Source organism: Gavia stellata, chromosome 6 (assembly GCF_030936135.1).
Source record: "Gavia stellata isolate bGavSte3 chromosome 6, bGavSte3.hap2, whole genome shotgun sequence".
NCBI classification, from domain to species: domain Eukaryota; kingdom Metazoa; phylum Chordata; class Aves; order Gaviiformes; family Gaviidae; genus Gavia; species Gavia stellata.
In genome coordinates, this window is record NC_082599.1 from 49,814,984 (window position 1) to 49,835,634 (window position 20,651).

A 20,651-nucleotide genomic window follows, 5' to 3' on the forward strand; every position below is an offset into this window, starting at 1 on the left:
GGACTATTTCTTTTATGTAGAAGCAAAAAAACTTTCTCTTTGTGGCAATTCAGGAATAAATACAAGTTATAGGGATGTTTTCTTCATTAGTTATTTATTTTGGGGTGGTAGTCTGTTCTACTTCTTGAGCCTCAAGAGTACCAATCAGTCTAAATCCTCTTCAGTTCCTCAAAAATTACTTGGGGGGAAAAAAAAAAAGCACTGTTATCCAAAGTAATCTAGCACATCCAATTATTCTAAGCTAAAACTTAGAAGTTTTAAAAAGTGAGATAGACTTAATTAAAATGCTACTTGCTGATCCCAGTCATTCTACAGAAGGATGTTTTCCCTGTCCACTTCCTATTTACAATAAGCTTTCTGTAATGCAGTATCCTTATTGTGAAATGCCAATTTTTCTCATTCCATAGAATTTTTCTCAGATGCAAAATAACATGTATAAGAGCCATCCCTTCCCTAGCTATTACAGTGGTTTAGATTCTTACATACACCATGTAACGTATTGAACGTTCTTGGTCTTTGAATACTGGTGAGACGTTTGTATGCCGGCTTGTTGACTGAGTCAGTATTCTGCTTTGGGGAGAGGGGATAGGAACAAGACAACAAAAACTGCTCTGATTTGAGCTGGCAGAGACGAAAATAAAGATGTTTTGTTTATGTCATAGGACCTGGAATGAATAGTTTTAAGTTGCACGTTACAGCACAGTAATGATTGGTGGACACACAGGCAAACTTAGAGCCTTGTGAGCAGTGTTTAATCACTACTTGAGGAATCAGATAAATCATCCCTGATTTAAGTGGGCCTATCTCAGTCTATATATCAATTTAACCTGATACATTGCTGTTTCTGACTCATTGTCTCCTGTTGAATGCCGAATATTGAATGCTTTTCTCTGTAAAATGTACCTCTTGCCTCACTCAAAACATTTTTCTGCCAAGGATGAAGCTACAGGTACAGTAGCAATTAGTTATGTAGTAGTTGAGTTTCTGTAGCACAGGGGCTCAGATAGAGGCCATACAAGTATTTAGACGTGATGTATAGGTCAGAGGTATTATCTGCTTACACGTGCCTGGAGTTGATGTGGCTTTCTAACGTATGGTAGAAAGCTGAAATTGCTGTGCAATCTGTGTGACTACTGTCCTCCTGTTAGCCACTGGTAGTAAATTCTGGCATGTTTTCAGCACCTTTCTTAGTGTGAGCTTAATGTGGGAATATGTGGTATATGTTCCTCTTAAGAGCTTTCTTTGATGGTGCTCAGATCAACTGTTAAAATATATATTCTTTCTACTCCTGCTTAATCCTGTGAATTTAGGAGGATGAGAATATTGACGGGGAGGGGATGTGCATGTGCACAAGTATGCCACATCTTACCACCTGACTTTGCCTATCTGAGTGCTGATGTGGTCAGTTTATTTCATATTGATCTGGAAATGCTGAAGAGTAGGTGAAGCAGTTTTGTCTTGCAGCATGTCTTCCTAGAAATATTAAAGCCTAGAAATATTAAAGCCAGAAACATTTAAAGGTTTGGAGGTTGCAAACCTTTGGTCTTCTGGATAAACGAAGTGGGATTTTCTGCCTTTTAGGTCCTGGATTGATTACTGATTTATTTTGGTTGTCTTTGTGTTCCCTTTCAAGGTTCTGCCACTTTGCACCACTGGCAACAGCTGGCTCAGCCTCACCTGGGCGGAATCCTGGACCCGAGGCCCGGGGTTGTCACTAAGGGCTTCAGGACCCTGGATCTGGACCTGGATGAAGTGTACTGCCTTAATGACTATGAGGAAGATGAGACAGGTGACATTTCTTACAAAGGCCTAACTACCTCGACGCCGGTTCAGCACACAGAGACCTCAGGTGAGAGGTCACAAGCACAAGTGACTGTTTCAGACAACAAGAATAACCCCCGCCAATCTCAGGCTTTCACAGAGGAGATGCAGGAGTCCGCGACTGACGATGATGAGGGGTCTGGTGAGGGCAACTCATTAAGTCCAGTAAAACTGACATCTTTACAGGATTTTGATTACTGGGCCATTCTCGCATCTCTCCAGAACAGCATCCATAGTATTGCTTTGTGTGTAGCACCTGCACGTTAATGCGTGCAGTAGTTAGAACATAACCATTCTAACATTGGCTCAAAATCCTTTCTTTAATAATCTTTTAATTTGACTTTTTTTTCCCAGTATCTGTGGTCAATATTTTACTCTATTTTGATAAGAGAAGGCTGCTAAAAGGAAGTGGTTCGTTCACAAACCTTTGTGTGGCACGTATGCAACTTGTATGTGTATTGAGTGCACGCTTTTCAGTGTATATAATGTATAGACCATATATATTTTGTATGCTTATAGTGCAGATATTTTTCTGGCTGTTCATAAGAGGTGATGCCATGCTTTAGATTTTGTACTTTGGGGAAAAAACAAAGACAAAATGATGACAAAAGGTGCATCTAAGTTGCCTTTGCTGAAACAAATGGAAGTGCCTTGAAAATCAAGCAAAGAAGTTCTGCAAGTTTAATTCAGTTACCTCAGATATAGTTACCTGGTTTTAAATTCTCTTTGAGATAAAGAGTTAAGAGGGTGTTTTTATACAGAGAATAATGACGTTTCCCTCATTCCCTCTCCACCACACTATTAAATTCTATCCTTCCTATTTATACCATATTAAGACTTAAACATTTTTAAATGACACAGTACTGCATGAGTTATTAGATACTCTGAACTGACATTTGCAGTCTGTTATTTCACGAGGCTACAGGTTCTCAAACTGTAGATGTGTGTTGAGTTTGTGTGGTTTCTTTTTTTTGTCGCTGGTTGGGGGGGGGTGTGTGAGGTATTTTGCTTTGTTTTAATAAGCTGTATAGGAGTGTTAGTCTTTGCTAACATTTGCTATTGGTAAAGAATTATATTTAGTCCAGAATCAGAAAAGTACTAGAACTCCTTTTTCTTCAGACTTCTTGTTTTTACATAGCTACTTTAAATGAGGACACTTCCTTTTCCCCTCTTTTTTTCTGGAATAAATCATAATTTATTATTTGACAGGTCTTTGGAAGATTAGATTGTCTCAGGGCTAGACAATGATATTTCTGTTATTTTTGTGAAGTGCAGAGTATCCTCACTGAAATGGCAGTTCACGGCTTTCAGCTATTGAATATAAGCTACTTCTTGCAGTCAGTTGTATTAGGATTAAGCTTAGAATCATAGAATCATTTAGGTTGGAAAAGACCCTTAAGATCATTGAGTCCAACCATTAACCTAACACTGCCAAGTCGACCACTAAACCATGTCCCTCAGCACCACATTTAAAGGTCTTTTAAATGCCTCCAGGGATGGTGACTCAACCACTTCCCTGGGCAGCCTGTCCCAACGCTTGAACATTCAAACCCTTCAACTTCCCTTTCCATTGGCAAAAATTGTCTTTGTTCTATGAGATCTATTGCCCATGAATAATGATTATATTAACTTTTTATATCAATATGGAAATAAATAATGCCTCCACAGGAGTTGTGTACAGTTTTGGATATTATCCAGGTGCTTGTCATTTTGAAGAGTCTAAATAACAACAGCAAGAAAAGCTGGAGGTCTAGGAAACATGGACTGAAATAATCAAAGAAATAACTGGCATTTTTTAGGGTCTACAGAATAAAAGATTCAAGAAAAGATATGATTCATTTTAATATCTGTAGCTGCAGAGAGGAAGGGAACAAGCATTTCTTCATGTACTCAGGATACAATAGTTGTGGGAAAAAAAGGCTATTTGGGTTAGACTTTGGGTGAAGAATTTTCTAATTGTAATAATATTCAACACAGGAACATGTCAGAAATTTGGTAACCTTATTGTCGTGGATGATACATAGACAAAGATTGGATATAGTTTTGTTCTTTGGGGTTTTTAAGAACAGATTAGTAAAACATCTGTGGGTAATGATTTGGAAGAGTACTTTGTCTGGAGTAGAAAAACAAATGTAGACCTGCGCTATGGTTACAAACTGGCAGGAAAGACTAGTATTGCCCTCCATTTCCTTTCTGTGTTACAATTTGAATATAGGTCACTGTTATTAACAGGTTATTCCCTAGTTTCTGCTGGTTTTGCCTGGGAGAACTCTCGTTACCTCAGACAAGGTTTTTAAGCGTATTCCCTGCCTTATAAATTGGCAAAGTAGATAAAATCTCTGAAATTGTCCTAGTAATCTTATTTCATCTTGTAACGTTTGCTGATTTAATACGTTACAGAAATAGAGAAACTGGTCAAAACGAATAACTATGATTTATAGAATGAACAAATGCACTGAAAACTTTAATTTCCCATTCTTTATCTTTCCTTCAAATTGCCCAGCTGCTTAGGATTTAGGAGTATCCATGAGCCACCATATCATTATTGGTTGCATTGCCCAAATGAAGTAAAGATGCTGCTGTTTCTGCTTTTTGTTGAAGCAATTTGTCAGGCGGTATACAAGGAGAAGATAATTATGTTTTCAGAGTAGGCACCTACTAATGTGGCAGTGCTTCTTAGGATCCACAGTCTGCCCACTGACGAACACCTTTTGGGAGCAGAGAGAGATGCGTGCTTAGCTTATGAATTTATTTTGTATTTAAATACTGTGCAACCATTGCTTGTCCTGAAAAAACCTCCTCAGCCTTCTTTCTGCCTCTCCTAGATTTCTCTGTAAGAAATGCAGTGCAGGTAGGGGTGTGTATGGACATGTGGTTCCTTAGAGCACTGTCACAAACGCAAGGTTATGACGTCATTGCTTACATAATTCCAGGGGAGATTCTAGGCAGCAACATACAGAGTAAGCTCTTGCTAAAGAATGTGGAAGTAAAGTAAAAAGGGAGGGAGAGAAATATCTTGGATACAGTCTTTAGTGGTAGTGCTTGTAATCCAGGATAGCTCCATTGTGGAATAATATAGTTCAAGAGGTTTGTAAAAGCCAGAAAGCACCTCCCTACAGCTGCCATTGGCAGGCCACAGAGTGTGCCAGTCTAGAGCTGCAGGTCTTCTAACCTGAGAACAGAACATCTTTGGAAGTGCAGTGCCTACAAGGACTGTTCCCAGCAGGTGTAAGTCATCTTAGTCTTTTGGGTAGGTGTCTGCTTCATTTGATATGTATGCTTTGAGGGTTGTATCTTAACCATTTTTTCACTGGAGATGTTCTCTGGCAGAGTACTATGAGGTCCTGTTTTTACTGCCATTTTGTGGGTGCGTAGAGTGCTGCTCAAGATGAGCCCTAAGAGGAGTCATTTTAACATCCAGGCTCAGGAGAACAAACATTGCTGGTAGTGCCAAAGATGTCTTGTAGCCAAAATAAATGTATTCAGAACAGAGTGTCAGTTTCTTGTTGAGTGATGGATAGTCAGAAATCATTCTGACTAAATAAGAAGAAGTTATGATCCTTGAATTTTCCTGTCCCTATGTTGACCTGTAGGTATCAATTGATATGTAAAATAACTTCCTCACCGTATATGCAGATTATATCCCAATTATGGCACTGAACATTTCAGAGGAAGTTAACACACATGTAGTTTATGACCTCCAGTTCATCTCTCAGAGCTACGTACTGTGTGTGGGCTCAGTAATTTTATGGAGGATTGTAAATTCCAAAATCGCAGTTCTAACCTAATACGCAGGAATAGTTTGAAATTTGTATATCACTTGAGTAGACTCTCAGCATAATTGGAATGGTAAAGAAATTATAGGACACGGCATTGTTAATACCATCTAGGACATGTAATTTTTGCAGCACAAATTTTTAATAACCTCAATATATTTTTTTATTCTTTGAAAGAAACTGTAATATATTATAAAACTGTACAGAGTCTGTTTTGGGGGAAGGAGTTGTTGAGTTGTGTTGTTTTGTTTTGTTTTTCCCTTAAACAAAAAACCCCAAGCCATTCAAAGCACTTAATAACATGAATGTTCTCATTTTGAAGTTGGAAGGGCTATACTTGATTCAGCGTGTGCTTAATGGCTTGCTAGTTTTGGGGGCACAAACTGGTCTTCCAGTACTTGTGTGTGTTAGTTCCACTGATTGCTTTGAACAGACATGTGCGCAGCATTGCAGGATCAGCCCCCTTGTACTTCATGTTTACACCTTAACAATGACACGGAGATCTTTCCAAATAGATGCCTAAAATCACGAGAACACATAACGAATGTCTTGTTTGAGTTGTTTTTAGTAGGATTACTATATATGCTTCTAGGAGGTTACCGTTGTACAGAAAAGCAATAAATTTTGTAACTCTTCTTAGAACTAAGGTATTGATGCATATTTAAATATATTCTATTTTCAAATGGCATGAATATTTCATAGTAATTATTTTGTTAAGAAAAATCTGTCAGCATTTGCTATCTGTGATGTTAAAATGCTAGAATTTTAATTTGGGATCCTAGCCTGCATAAAATCATGTTGAAGCCACATTAAATACATTGAAGTCTTTTTACATCTCTGCTTCATGGTTATATACATATGAGAAGGAGACCTCAGCCAGAAGAAAGCTAAGAAAATACTGTCCAAAGAATACCTGCCTTGGTTCAGTTTTTTATCTCTTCTATTTCCAAAGGCAAAATAAATTGAAAGTTTGGAAATGCAGATATTTCGGAAAATAATTTTATTGTCAAATGTTTAAGAAACATAACAGGAGTAACACTTCTGGCATAGACATATGGATTCTTGGAGGTTTTGAGCATTCATGGTTACCCCTGAAACCAGTGTTTTCTGAAGGACATTCTGTGGCAGTATTTTCTGAAGGACACCTGAAAGCACCTAAACACCTTTAGGAAAGCACTATGCTTACATTCTACAGCTGTTGTATTTGTCAGCCATCTCCCTTTTGTTTTAGTAGTTAACCCAGGCATGACCTCCAGCATACCCTATATTGTCCCTGTTCTGTCAGACAGGAGTTTTCAGTACAGGTAGCACTGGGTGTCAGAACTTTCACCTTCAGTCACCTGGAGGGGATGAACTCTGCTGAATTTAGAGAGTACATGAAGCAGCTCTCTTGTCCTGTGGATCCAAATGGGGATTTGTGACCTGGTTTTCAGGAATTTCACCTTACCAAAGAATGGAGTTGGTGGCATAGACTGGCAAAAGTGAAGTCCATAGCATGTATCCCAAATGATGACACTGGAGGAAAAAAAGTGCTTCTTAATGCTCCTTCGTTGTTATCCTCTTCCAAAGCCCGCAGAGCTTTTTTTTCTATTCAGCAATAAAATAAACTTCTAATGCTTTAAAACACCATCTCCATCTGTTGCTCTAAGGAATCCCCAACCTGATTGTCATTCTATCCCTGTCTCACCAGCCTGTGCTAAAGAGATGTCCAAATTCTGCTGCTGTCTCTGCTGAAAGAGGAGGGAACCAGGTTTCCTCCTTGTGTTAAAACATGCCAAAGAAATGATGAGCAGAGTGTCTTGCTTTAGAGTTGGGCTAATAAAACTTTACCTTCGTGCCAGTCTGGATCAAGCCATATTCTGAAGATATTTGATTTTATTTTTTTTTAAAAGATCATTTTTGCATAAATCTGTATTTGCTAGACTAGGTATTTATATAAAATGCAAAGATGTACTGGCTGCTGTGAGCTCTCTGCCTCCTCACTATTCTTCTAGCATAACAGAAAATTTGAGTTTGGAACCAATGGTACGGAAGTTAATGGTGTTTTAGTATAGCCACCTCTTACAAATCTTCCTCAAACTCGATTTGTCTTGATGACTTACTGTGGATGGGGCAGGCCACTAGTTTATCTACTGTAACGTTTTACCTGTCTCTGCATGAGCTGGATGAAAATCTGGATTAAACGGTCTTCTGAGGGTACCCTGAGTAGAATTTTCTTCCTAAATGCATGTCTTTTGCTGACATACCTAGTAGAATGGCCCATAAGCTGAGTACTCAGGCTGGATCTGGAACAGCTCTGAGCTATATAAAATCAGCTTTGTGTTTTGAGTAGGAAAGGCTCTGTTTTACCAGAAGATGGAGCTCTCTGCAGTCAGTTCGACTAGTACCTGCCTTTTTTTGCAGTATTTTAAAAGATGTTTTTACAACAGTGTTTGTGCTTACGAGAGAGTCTCTTTCAGTTATAATGTTTTACATTTCTTCCAAAATGCCTAAGAATTGTTTGAGAAAGCTTAATGAAGTGAAGAATCATTAATTACTGAGAGACACAACATGATCCGGCAGCAATCTAAGGTTTAGCTTGAATTTTAATTGAGGGGAAAAATGCACATACAGTTTAGTTTATGGTTTCCTGATGGATGAAATTACCTGATGTTTCTGTAAATTTTGTTAAACACTGAATTATGTACAGATTCTTTTTCATACAGATATGAAGCCTCATTGTTAATCATCTACTACTTTGGAAAAGAGGGTATAAATAAAACATTTGGTTTCAGACATAGTCACATGGAGCAGTTGTTTATATTTAAGATAATACTTTGCTGTATGTACATGTGAAGATAGTCTCTCTTATTCTAAACTTACATATTACTTCCTCACAAACTTATACCAACTCAGGAGATGGCCATTCTTATGTAAAATTACTAGGTTAGGAATGAATCATTTCGTTTCTATTTTATAAACTTTGTTCATTTACAGCAACAGGTTCTCACTCTCTTTGTATTGTGTCCAAAGGATGGAAAATGCTACAGCAATATGATACACCCCATTGTTGACTGATGGAGGATGAAACTGGTACAGGACTTTCTTAGTGGTATTTGAGGGTGGAATACATCCTTGGAAATGGATTTTTTTTTTATAATTTCAATTTGTTTCCTCTTATTAGAGTCAGTGATTTCTCTACTTTTAGCAGCCTTCTCCTATCTCTGACTCATTAATAGCAATGAGTCTTGCTTTTGCTAATGCAGCTATGTATCTTCAATGTGCCTGTTTCCAATCTGAGGGGATGCCCAGTGGCTATTACAAATGGGGAAAATGCACTTACTGTATTACAGCTATGTGCTTTGGGTTGAGCTTGCAATCTTAAACTGGCATTGCTTTATTCTGTTCTCTATTCATCATCCAGGGATAATTGCTTTGTTTCTACTTGATTTATGTTGAAGTCCTTTGTTTTCTCTAAATAACCAATTTTTTCATGTCCAGTTATTTGAGCTCTTTCTCCAGATTTTCTTTTAACTCTCTACAATATGGAGAGAATCATGATTGCTAGGCTGTGCTCCCTTGTAATAGCTTTTATAGTGCTTACACTAATCTCTAAAGCAACTGGATTCCTGAAGCATCATAATTACCGTCTCTGGAGGTGAAGTAGAGCTTGTTGTTATGTTATGCTGTGCTAACATTTGAGTGTGTTAACATGACACTCCAGTGTGTTTTTAGAAATATCCTTCTTTAATGTACAGCAGTACATTCCAGCGCTAACTAGAAGTTACCTCACATTGTTTGCTTAGCCACTTCCGCTTCCACTGTTCACAATCCCCATGCTCTAGCCTTCACACACTGCTTATATGTGTTCTTAAAGGACTACCTAACTGCACACACTATTTTGGAGCTGTGATACTTTATATATGAAAAAGGGAACACAGCCACGATTAAGACTTGCCTTGCTTCTGCTAAGCATCTCTGGAAGTTCAGAATGGTGTCTGGTCTAGTTGGTCTGTCTGTCCTTTGCAATGTGTTGAATAGTTGTGTACTGTGGTATTAAAATGTGGCTTAATCAGGGAATGGCTCAGAGGGTTGGGTAGGACTGAGAGAGGGAGGGAGCTGCACACGGTTTTTATTGTGCATGTCTTTTGACCACTGCTAAGTTTGGTTACTAAGTAAGAGAACCTATGCAATCATGATACCTTTGATGTAATACTTAGCTCTGGGTGTTTTTCAACCAGCTTTTCAGATGCATGGCTCTTAAATTTTGTGGTTACTTTGCAATGGCCACAGCTGTATTATACAGCAGGTTAGTATGTCCACAGAAGTAGCTCTACTAAGAAGAGAGAAATTGGCCAAAGTCCTTAATTTTTAAAACTGAGCTGTATTGCTTCTTTTCCAAATTACTGATATACTGACAGTGTTGCATCTTTATAGCCACAGTTGTGGGGAAAATTATTTACTACACTGTTTACAAATATTCAAAACCTGCTACATCATGCAGCTGAGGACATATGTTCTTAAAGAACCTAAACACATGCACAAGAGAAATGTCACAGATGTACAGTAGTGGATCCAAAAAACTACCACTTCCCTTACTGTGGATGTGAAAAGCCAGAGACAGAGAAACAGTAATATGTGTCCGTCCCCTCCCCGCCCTAGCAAGCTGGATCCATTACTGAGAAGTAATGGGGATACCTTTCTGTGGATCAATCTAAAAGCTGAAATGCACAAGCATTCAGAAAATCTTAGTGCTCCTGAGCTGGTACTAGAAAATGCTGCTTGTAATTTCCCACTGATACTAAGTCGCTAGATTAGATGAGGATGAGCATTTCAAGCACTGCCTTGCCTAAATTTGGTTTGAGAAAGACTTACCTGCGGTGTTAGTGATCATGGGGAAGTTTCAGCAGACCCTTTTAGCACTGGCCTTGGAGTCCTAGATGTTTTTAGTTTTGGAGAACAAGTGTCTGTTAGAACACTGTAGCACTTGTGTATTTCACTTTTCTTGCATTGATCCCATCTGAGGTACCTCATGACTTTTCGCATCTGTCTTATCAGCACACAGAAGTTTGGTTTCCCCCTTTTCTGTGTAAAATGCGAAGAATTTGCTTTTTTTTAATTTAGTACCTCATCCTGGGAAGTGCATGTCACAAACCAACTCCACCTTCACCTTCACCACCTGCCGCATTCTGCACCCTTCCGATGAACTCACACGAGTCACGCCAAGGTAAGGGTTTCCCATGATGGCAAAGCCTTCAGCTCTGTCAGAGTTTTCCCTGTAAGGAAATGCAAAATAATGGCATAAGCAAAAGCATTAGCCGCATTGGTGAATTATAACACACCCCCAAATTATTCCTCCCATTTTGAGTCACCTCAACCTGATTTTATTTGAGAGGCATGTGTAATGTTTTAGAAAGCCAACCAAAATATCTTAAATTTTGTGGTCTCTAGTTAAAATATTGCAGGATCAGCATAACTAAGTTGGCTTCCAATACCCAAACCTGACTACCCTTGATCCCAAACTAGTTGTAGTCCTCATGTCTGAATGCGCAGAATGTGGTCTCTCGCAAAAAATATGCGCCAAATCTTTGGCGCAGAAGAAAAAGGGATGTGCAGGTAAAGGTATCCAGGAAGTACGTGAGGAGTGGAGGAGGAAATATGCCTTAATCAAAAACAGGGAGCCGTCTACTTTGTTCCTTGGTGTAATTGTTGGAAATGAATTCATAGTAGCCAGACTGAAACTAATGAACTGGCTTAATAATAGCAATTGGCATGTATAGGCAGTCCATGCTGATAGAAGGCAATTCTATAGTCTTATAGAAGGTGAAGATCTGAGAACCAGAGATGGTGAGTGAATTTCATACCTAAAGAGGGAACTTTTCTTCCTTAGCAAATCAGTATTTAAAGAATGTTTTTTCTGTTTAGAAGGACAGTGCCTCATTGCTTTCTCTGCCCCTTCCAGCTCCTGTGTGGGAGTGTACCATTGTGTAGGTCCCCATTCAGAGATGATGTGTCTAGACTTGTTTAGACATGAGATGGGCACTGACTGCCTAAGGAACGCATGAAAAGTAAGGGTATTAAATATGAAAACCCACAAGGTGGAGAAGAAATGAATGATGATTAAATGTAACTTTTCTGCTTCCCTTACTGAACTAAGTTAGTTAATCATGGCCTGGCTGTTTTTTCTTTGTTCTTTTCTGTCTTCTTCTTCCCTCAACACTGTTACTGAAGAGATCCTTTTATATGGCTGCAGTTCTATTTTAATGTTCTTATTCTCATTGAATTGCTGTTAATTGTGGTCATAATAAACTCGTTGATTACGTTGGTTGCTAAAACTAACAAGTCAGCCATAACTGACAGCTAAATCAGTACATTTTCAGGTAACAGTTACGCCAAAGTTCATCATTCATTCAGGAGGAAAAAGAGCAAAATAAACAATATGATGTTTTCAGCAGACATGTTTAAGGAGCTCCTCCTTACCAACTATAAATGATTCTTCACAGGTCATGTGAGGAGGACGAGGAAACTGCATTATGTCTCGTTATGCTGAGAGGAGGTATAGGGCAGACACTATGACCCAGCGTGGCAGGGGGTGAGCAACACTGCCAGCAGTGTCTGTGTTGGCAGGGTCATGTACAAGGAATGCTAGTGTGTGTGGCACCAGCTAACCCAAAGAGTTTTGATATTTACCTACCTGGCTGCATTTTAAGCTAGCCTCTAACCCAGGTGATGCTCTAACCTGACTAAATTTCATCTAGCTAAATGAGGTGCTCGTTTATTTGTTTCTTTTCTCAATCTAACCCTGAAACTGTCACTGGGCTGAGTTGCTGAGGCCAGTTTGAGTATGTTTCTCTGGTTGTGTCCAGGCTGCTCTGCAGTGTTGGCCAGTTTGATGGGGAAGATATTTCCCAGTTAAAGCAATACCAAAATGATCAAACAAACAAAAAAAGCAACACCTACCTAACAAACGCTTTCTTGCAGGGATGTCTTTTATTGCACTGTAGTGTGTACCTGTGCTGACAAATTAATAGAAATACTAATCTAAATATCTGTGCAACTGAAATCTGGAGCTGGAAAGAACGAAGCTGTTGGAGTTAATAAGCCATTGGAGTGCTGTAGTTTTCATCTCGTGGCTAGGACATCTTAGAAGCTTGATAATTAGCACCCTGTGTCTGGGTTTCCAAAATGTGCTTGGTCCTACCCTGTAGAAAGTAGTTCACGAAAATAAGATCTCTTTCTCTTTCTTTTCCCTCCCTCATGCTTTTCAAGACAACTTCTGTGTTTAGCCAGTGTAGGAGATGCATCACAGTGGCTGTCACTGCTCTTTAGTTCCACCATAAACTGGAAGCAGAGCTATTAAGATGCAGCTTTAGTCAGTGCAAACTAACTTCTCCTTTCCACTCAGCCTTGCCTGCAGAGTGTGTGTGTGTGCTGCTGCAGTGGGTGTGTGTGGCCTCCTTAGAGCTGCTGTGAGGAGTCCTTCTCCCCTGCTGCTGATTCAGTCCAGGCAGAATGAAGAGGACATAAGGAGAGCTTGCCTTAGCACCATCTGCAACATGCACTGAAAGCCACAGCATGGAGGGGGGTACAAGACCACTAATTCCAGAGCCACTTAGCAAGGCTACTCTTCAAATTACACCACTCTTAATACTAGTTTTCTCAAACGTGTTTCACTACAGTTTACAGGTAGGAATAAATGGGATTCCTCTTGTTGAATTGCAACTGCAGGATAAAAATCCATTGACAGTTTCACTTGCTTATGGTAGAAGTTGGTACGGTTCCAAATCACTGTATAGATCATGTTGATCAGGCCCTATTTAATCACGGAGAAAAGACATGACTTGAGACCTCATATGACATCAGACTAATATTCCCTTAATTAAGGAGTGCCTTAAAAATGGTAAAGTACTGCTGAATTTCAGAATATGACTGGACTAGGGTTTGTAGTGTTATATTAACTCCTGTCAGCTGATCGCTGTATACCATTAGACAAAGTTCTAAGTTCATCAGAAACTGTGGCTCGGAAAAAAACATTCCAGGATATCTAACCTGATATTCACAATAGTGTTGGCTACCCAGAGTTCATTAGTGTAAGGTGAAACGAGACTGCAAATTCCAGTCAAGACCTTGTATAGGCCCTTTTGTTCATATGGGCAAAAAGGATGCGATGCATTCATTGGCCTGAGGCTTCTCTACACCTGGAAATCCAAGCAGATTGTCTCAGTGTGGCTGTTTGACACATTTCTTGGTACAAGAGAACCCAACGTAAGTTAAAGTTATGTGTTATGGCTGAGCCGATCCAATAGCATGGCTCTACTGAAAAGGGAAGATCCTGCTCTTTCCGCTGTTCCTTCCCCTCCCAGCTGCTTAGTTTTCCCACTCTCTTGCACTGGCTCTGGTTTTTGTCTGACTCTTTACTGAGCGTCTTCTACTTGCTAACCTGACAAGGTGAAGGGGAAGATTTCCTTCTTTGAACAGTGATGAGCTCTCAGGTCAGTCAATTCTCTGGCAGCATCAGGTGTTGCATTGTTCAAGACCCTTTAAATGTCATTAGAGGGGATGAATCCATGCCTAGGAAGTGTTACGATGGAATTTAATTTTTTGTGGCAAAATGACAAAAACACATCATTTGAGCGTGGTTAGAAATAGTTGGAAAGTTGTTTTTTTTAAAGGTGCTTGGAACCCTTGGGATTCTCCCAAACAGATGTGAACTTGGAGTGTCATGGATGTCCCACATGCCTTGTTTCTGGAATAACTGAGTACACCACGACTTACTCAGTTAATGGTGTACCTTGGACTGCCATAAATTTTGAGTGAGGATTATCCATAAGTAAACATGCTGTGGCTAACCTGATCTATAAAGAACAAGTTTTTTAAGGATAGCACTGTAGTGCCAGAAACACTCCAACCTCAGTGTCCATGAGATCTCATACTGTGGCACAAGGGATTTGGAATGTCTCCTTTGTGTTGGCAGTTCTTTGGAAATAGATCACGGAATCACTGAGGTTGGAAAAGAGCTGTAAGATCATCAACACCAACCATTAACCCAACACCACCATGCCCACTAAACCATGTCCCACAATGCCATGTCCACACATTCCTTGAACACCTCCAGTGAGGGTGACTCCACCACTTCCCTGGGCAGCCTGGTCCAATGCTTGACCATTCTCTCAGTGAAGAAATTTTTCTCAATATCTGGTCTAAACGTCCCCTGCCACAACTTGAGGCCATTTCCTCTTGTCCTGTCACTTGTTACTTGGGAGAAGAGACCAACACCCACCTCTCTGCAACCCCTTTCAGGTAATTGTAGAGAGCAATAAGGTCTCCCCTCAGCCTCCTCTTCTCCAGATTGAACAACCCCAGTTCCCTCAGCCGCTCCTCATAAGGCTTGTGCTCCAGCCTGTGTTCATTCAGATGGTCAGCTTATGGGGAGAGGACAGTCTACCAGAATGAATGCTATATGATACGCATCAAGAAATCCCAGCCCCTAATAACTAGCAGTAGTGTGCTTAAGAAAACAAAATACTGTAAGATAGCACTAAACTTAAGTATGTAATGTCTGTCACTTGTTCTAAATGTGCAGATTATTGCCTATTTAATATTTTCTTGTTCACTGCCTGTACATAGTTTATTTTGAGATTTAGCCATGTTTCAAACTATAGAAATTAATATTTTACCAAATTAACAGTAGAATGGCTCTTTGTCATGCTTGGTTTGCTGCTGAGTTATCAGTTATCCATTGGCCAATTGACAACCAAGAGCTTGACTATATTTTTCTCATAGTTTTTGAGGATTATTCACATGATTGTGCATTTCCATCAAAAGTCAGATCTCACATCCCCTTCCCCTTAAATGAAAGCAAATTCAACGTAAGAAGGGAAGAAGGGTTTGACCTTACAGAAGTGCATGTTGGTGACAATGCCAACTTCTAGCAGCTTTGCTACAAATGCTTCTGTAGCAAATACGTTCCCCTCCTCCCTTGCTGCTGTCTCTGCTATGACCCAGCAGTACTAGAAGAACTAGCAGTTCTGTGTGCTCAGAAGTGACACTAAGAAGTAAACCTGTCTTGCTTGTACCGTCAGTCAAGTCCCCCCATTTCCTTGTCTCATGGAAGCAACTGGGAGTTGTGACAGCCAGTAGATCAGGAAAAAAACCTGAAGGTGTTGATCACAAACCTGTCAATTTAATAGTTTATCAGAAGAAATGTGGTGGTGGTGGGGAATGCATTAATCCCATGAGACTGGGTGGCGAAGTGCAAAGTGGAGAGATGCGTTTTGTAAGAGGTGACGTTTTTGCACTTGTCATCACATTTGTGAGGAGGTGGGAACTGTCAGTTTCCTGTTCACTCTAAAAATGGATAAAAGGCCCTGTTCAGGGCTAAAAATTTTGCTTGCAGTAAGTTTTAATTGCCTAGTGGAGAGAGTAATTTGCCTGCGCCTTTGCTTTCAGCCTTAACGCAGCACCTACTCCAGCTTGTGGCAGCATTAGCAATTTGAAAGGCACCCCGGTGGCTACTCCCTGTACTCCTCGGCGTCTGAGTTTGGCTGAATCCTTCACTAACCTCCGGGAATCCACGACGACAATGAGCACATCTCTGGGGCTGGTATGGCTGCTGAAGGAAAGGGGCATCTCGGCAGCAGTGTACAATCCGCAGAGCTGGGACAGAGCCAGCAAAGGCACCCTCCTGAACACATACCCCCCTAAAATGGCGATAATTCCTTCCACTCCACCAAACTCACCTATGCAGACACCTTCTTCTTCCCCTCCATCTTTTGAGTTCAAGTGCACCAGCCCACCTTACGACAACTTCCTGGCTTCGAAGCCCGCTAGTTCAATCTTGAAGGAGGTGAGGAATAAAAAGAACATCAGGAACAGTGAGAGTCAGACTGACGTGTCTGTTTCCAACCTTAATCTCGTGGACAAAGTCAAGAGGTTTGGTATCGCCAAAGTTGTGAGTTCAGGGCAAACGTCAGCTCCTCCTTTAACTGAAGACCAGGGACCTCTTCTCTGTGGGGCACAAGGACCGGTGAGGGCCCTTGTTCCTGGAGGCCTGGCACCAGACGGTCTCCCATTGGGCTGCCCTGCTGTGACCAGTGCCATCGGGGGCATCCAGCTGAACACTGGCATCCGAAGGAATCGGAGCTTCCCCACCATGGTGGGTTCCAGCATGCAGATGAAAGGCCCGACGTCTCTCACTTCGGGGATCCTCATGGGAACCAAGCTCCCGAAGCAAACTAGCTTACGATGAAGGACTTTATTTTTACAGCTAGTCTTTTTAAATAAAAATACTCAGTTTCTTTCTCCAGTCTTCATTTCCTTTCCCACCACTCCTTCATTGTCTCTTGAGTTTGACAAATCAACTTTGTGCCTGATGGGAGAAATGTGTAAACTTTGTATAAAATGTGTAAATACATACCAGATCTATTCTAACTAATTGGATTATTTTACTGTTCAGTTGAGTGCAAAAGGCTCTACGTTATGATTGCTGTGTTAAGGTTAACTTGCTAACCTTTTGAAAAGGTTTTTTTAAGGTGCACTGAAAAAACAAAAGAACAAAACCAACAGAAAATAACTTGACTAGGAAAACGTGAATTCTGTAGTTAGCCTAACGTGAGTTGAAGGTGCATGGGAAGCTATTGAATGTGTTTTGTGAGACCTCGCATTACATCACTTGAAGCATGGGAGCATTTGTGCTTCATTAAATGCTGAAAAAAGCACTCAGTTTAACATGTGGTAGTTTTAATTTTGCTTCTGTAGATGAGTTGAGCTGAGTTATTGGAGTGCCTGGCTATTATGCCTGAATGGATGAAACTTTTTTTGCCTTTTTCTGTTCCGTATTCTCCTCCTCCTGGAGGTGCAAAACTTGAACTGTGTTGAGGTCAGTAGGCCTCCTGGGTACCTGGAATATTGACATATTCCTATCAACACTGTTTCATTTGGCACGCTTACATTCTGTGCGACTTTGGGGTTTTTTTTTCTTTTTTGATGCTGCACTGAATTGTGGAAGGGAAAATGCTTTACTATGTGTTGCTGCCACTGAAATACGCTTTGTCAAGTGACCCCAAAGAAAACAGTTTTCACAACTCATGAGGTAAACATGGCAGTGACTTCCTAGAAGTCAAAGTTGCGGAACAGATTGACAGATAAGAATGTTATAAAAGAACATGTAGCAAAACCAGTATTAGGAAAAGGTGCGTCCTTGAAACCTCATCAGAGAACCACAAAAAACATTTAGTAACAGAATGCTACAAGCTGGAAAGAGCAACTTGTAATCCTCATGCTGATCTTCAGGTTTCATGCGTGTCGAGGACCATGGCCTTGTAAGCAGAGTGAGAATATTCCCCACCTACTTTCTGTTTTCTTTTTTTCAGAGAAACCTTTTTCATCTAAAGTTGGACCTTAGCAGAGGTAAAAATACGGGAAATGCTTCATTCCACAGTGTTTTTAAATTGAAAAAACACCTCCTAATACCAACCACATAATACCCACTTTTTCAGAAAAGAAACAGAAGACCTCACACAAGTTTTAGTTACGGCCAGGCGATCCTGATTTATATTGCAATTTTTTTCTCTGTTTCTCCCAAACTTCTGCTGGGTGCTTGTAGAAAGAATTGAAATATCCTGGAACTGGAGCAGACTGGAGGGAGCTTTTTTCTAGAGCTGAGCTGAGACCTTTTTTTTTTTTTTTTTTTTTGAAGGGGGGATGGAGACTAGTGAAGGGGGCAGGGTTTAACATCCGCTTTCTTTTTCCTTGCACTTGTGGCATCTAAATCAAGCTCCCTGTTTGTTACCATAATCACACTACACGTAATTGCCGTGAATTGCCGTTTGTACCAGACTGTTACTAAATCATTAGCACTGATAATTTCTTGTATAAATGAAACTGTCTTTTAGTCTTTGTGAGGAGAGATAGGTGGGTGGGTTTTGTGTTTGTTTTGTTTTTTCTGAATGAAGTAGTTACTGCAGTAGTGCTATGGACACTAAGGATATCTTCTGAGAAAGAAAAAACACATCAGTCAGTTACTGCATGTGTTTGAAGACTTCTATTTATTCTATGAACTTACAATGTTTTAGCAAAGTGTCATCAGCTTTCTTTGCTGTTGTATGTGTGCACTTAATTGCAAGTAAATTTAAGTATCTTTTTATTTGAATGTATCTTAAAACAGTAGATAGAATAACAGTTGATTCTGAAAAAAAATCATGGACTTAATGGACCATTTTATATCCCCAGAGGGAAAGCAATACCATATGAGAACTTAAAGTGTAGAAGTTAATCATGCAATCAGGAAGTATTATTTAGCCTTTAAATAAGCAGTAGGAGCTGTCCACCCACCGGAGAAAGCAATTGTTACACATCAGAAAGATGAAATTTAAACTTTTCTTCACTAATATCAATAAAATAACAGAAAAGTTGCATTGTTGTGTATTATTTGACACTTTTCCTGTTCTTTTAAAGTGATAAATATTCCACCTTGATCCCTTGTTTTCATCTCTCAGTCAAAGCAAAATAAGCGGCCATCACCTGGTTTGGTTTTTAAATTCTTAGATGCAGAAGTGGTTGAAGAGTTTTGAGATTTTAAGATTGCTGGAACTGGTAAAACTTAGGTCAAAACAAAAAATACAGAAATGAATGCAGATTTTTTATTTTTATTTGAGTTCCAAGAATTGGATGTTGTGTGGTTTGTGTATTTTGAGCAGGAGAGGTGCCTAATATGGTGCAAAAACTATAGTGACAAAATGTGAAAGTACAGAGTAAGGAGGAAACATCCTGTGTTTTCCAACAGAGACAGGCTGTTAGCTAGTGTCTTTGTTACTGAGGGAGGGAACAGCCCACTGATTAAACACCGGGTAATAAGAAACTCAAAAAGTCCTGCACACAGGGTGAGAGCTAAGTAGTGATAAAAGAACTCTCCGGAGGAGGGGGTAGTCGGGCAATCAATCATAGAAAGATTAGACAGTGTCACACGTGGAGGAGAGGGATGCGTGTGAGGTTGGGAGGGAAATAATACTGTTTATATCACATACTTGCTACAGAGAGAAAACTGGAGAGCAGCAATGCCAAAATAAACTTTCGGAGGGCTTGCATTACCCTGACGCAGTGCCACACGACAACTGCGAGAAAGGCTGATGCCGTGCTGCACTGGGCACATTCACGTACTGTGTCAGTGAGTACGGAGACTCGTCCTCCTGTCTGCTCAGCTCCGAGCCTGGGGGAGGCTCATGATCAGAAAGTTAATGGTTAACGGGAGGGATTCGGGGAAGTGCATCCAGCCCTCCATGTCTGAGGACAGCCCGAGTTAAACAAGTGCTACTCCAGAGAAGGGGCGCAGCTGAGGCTGGTCTATAGGGTGCCTATGCCTTTAGGATGAGTACGATTTGGGATTCAGTTAACTCATGGGAGGGTGCGTACATGTGAAATGGAAAGAAAAATCTGGAAACCACCACAGATGTGTGCAGAAGAGAGAGCAAGGAGGGAAGCCCTGATGAGTACTTGTAGTGGGACCTATTAATGAAAGTTGAAGCTTAAGGTTTAAAAAGAGGAAAGTTCTACTTGAAGAAAACTGCATTCTGTTGGTGATAAATACCATATTGGGATATTGTTTGGTCCATCTGGACCTGATCTGTCCCGCCCTCCTTGAAAAAGCAAGTATTCACAGGGATGTGAGCCTAGAAGGACTCCCACTTAAATTGGAGAGTTTTGCCATCATAGGATCTACCTGCATGTATCTTATTGCAAGACTGTAGGATTAAGACATGAGCATTTTGAGGAAGATACATTCTCCTACTATAGCTAAAAGATAAGATTTTAAATAGTAATTTAGACCAGGTAAGTGCTTTTTTTACAGGCTTATATGTTTTATCTGGATATCACAATGGACAAAGTCAGGCTCTGGTGGCCTCATGTGGTACCTTCCTGGGCCTTTGGGAGTGAGGAACCAGCCCCGCGAGTCCAGTTCCTTCATGCCTTCGGCTGTCACCTTGGTCAGAAGCTTCAACCCCTGAGCTCATTGACAGTGCAGCCAGGGGACAGGTGACAGCGGCGTATGAGCCAGGATAGGCAAAAGAAATTAACATG

At 40.3% G+C, this 20,651-nt stretch overlaps 1 protein-coding gene across 4 annotated transcripts in view; it reads left to right on the top strand.

Moving 5' to 3' along the window:
* Window positions 1-18,991, top strand: part of TRAK1 (trafficking kinesin protein 1) — a 114,999-nt gene extending 96,008 nt beyond the window's left edge. For 3 of the 4 annotated variants that reach the window (XM_059818819.1, XM_059818820.1, XM_059818822.1), the window contains 3 exons: window positions 1,634-1,849; window positions 10,701-10,803; window positions 16,026-18,991. In XM_059818819.1, the coding sequence (XP_059674802.1) occupies window positions 1,634-1,849; window positions 10,701-10,803; window positions 16,026-16,824 (1,118 nt within the window). In that variant the 3' untranslated portion in view covers window positions 16,825-18,991. The remainder of the gene's footprint in view (window positions 1-1,633; window positions 1,850-10,700; window positions 10,804-16,025) is intronic. The other variant, XM_059818821.1, reaches the window with a different exon arrangement.
* Window positions 18,992-20,651: the final 1,660 nt, after the last annotated feature.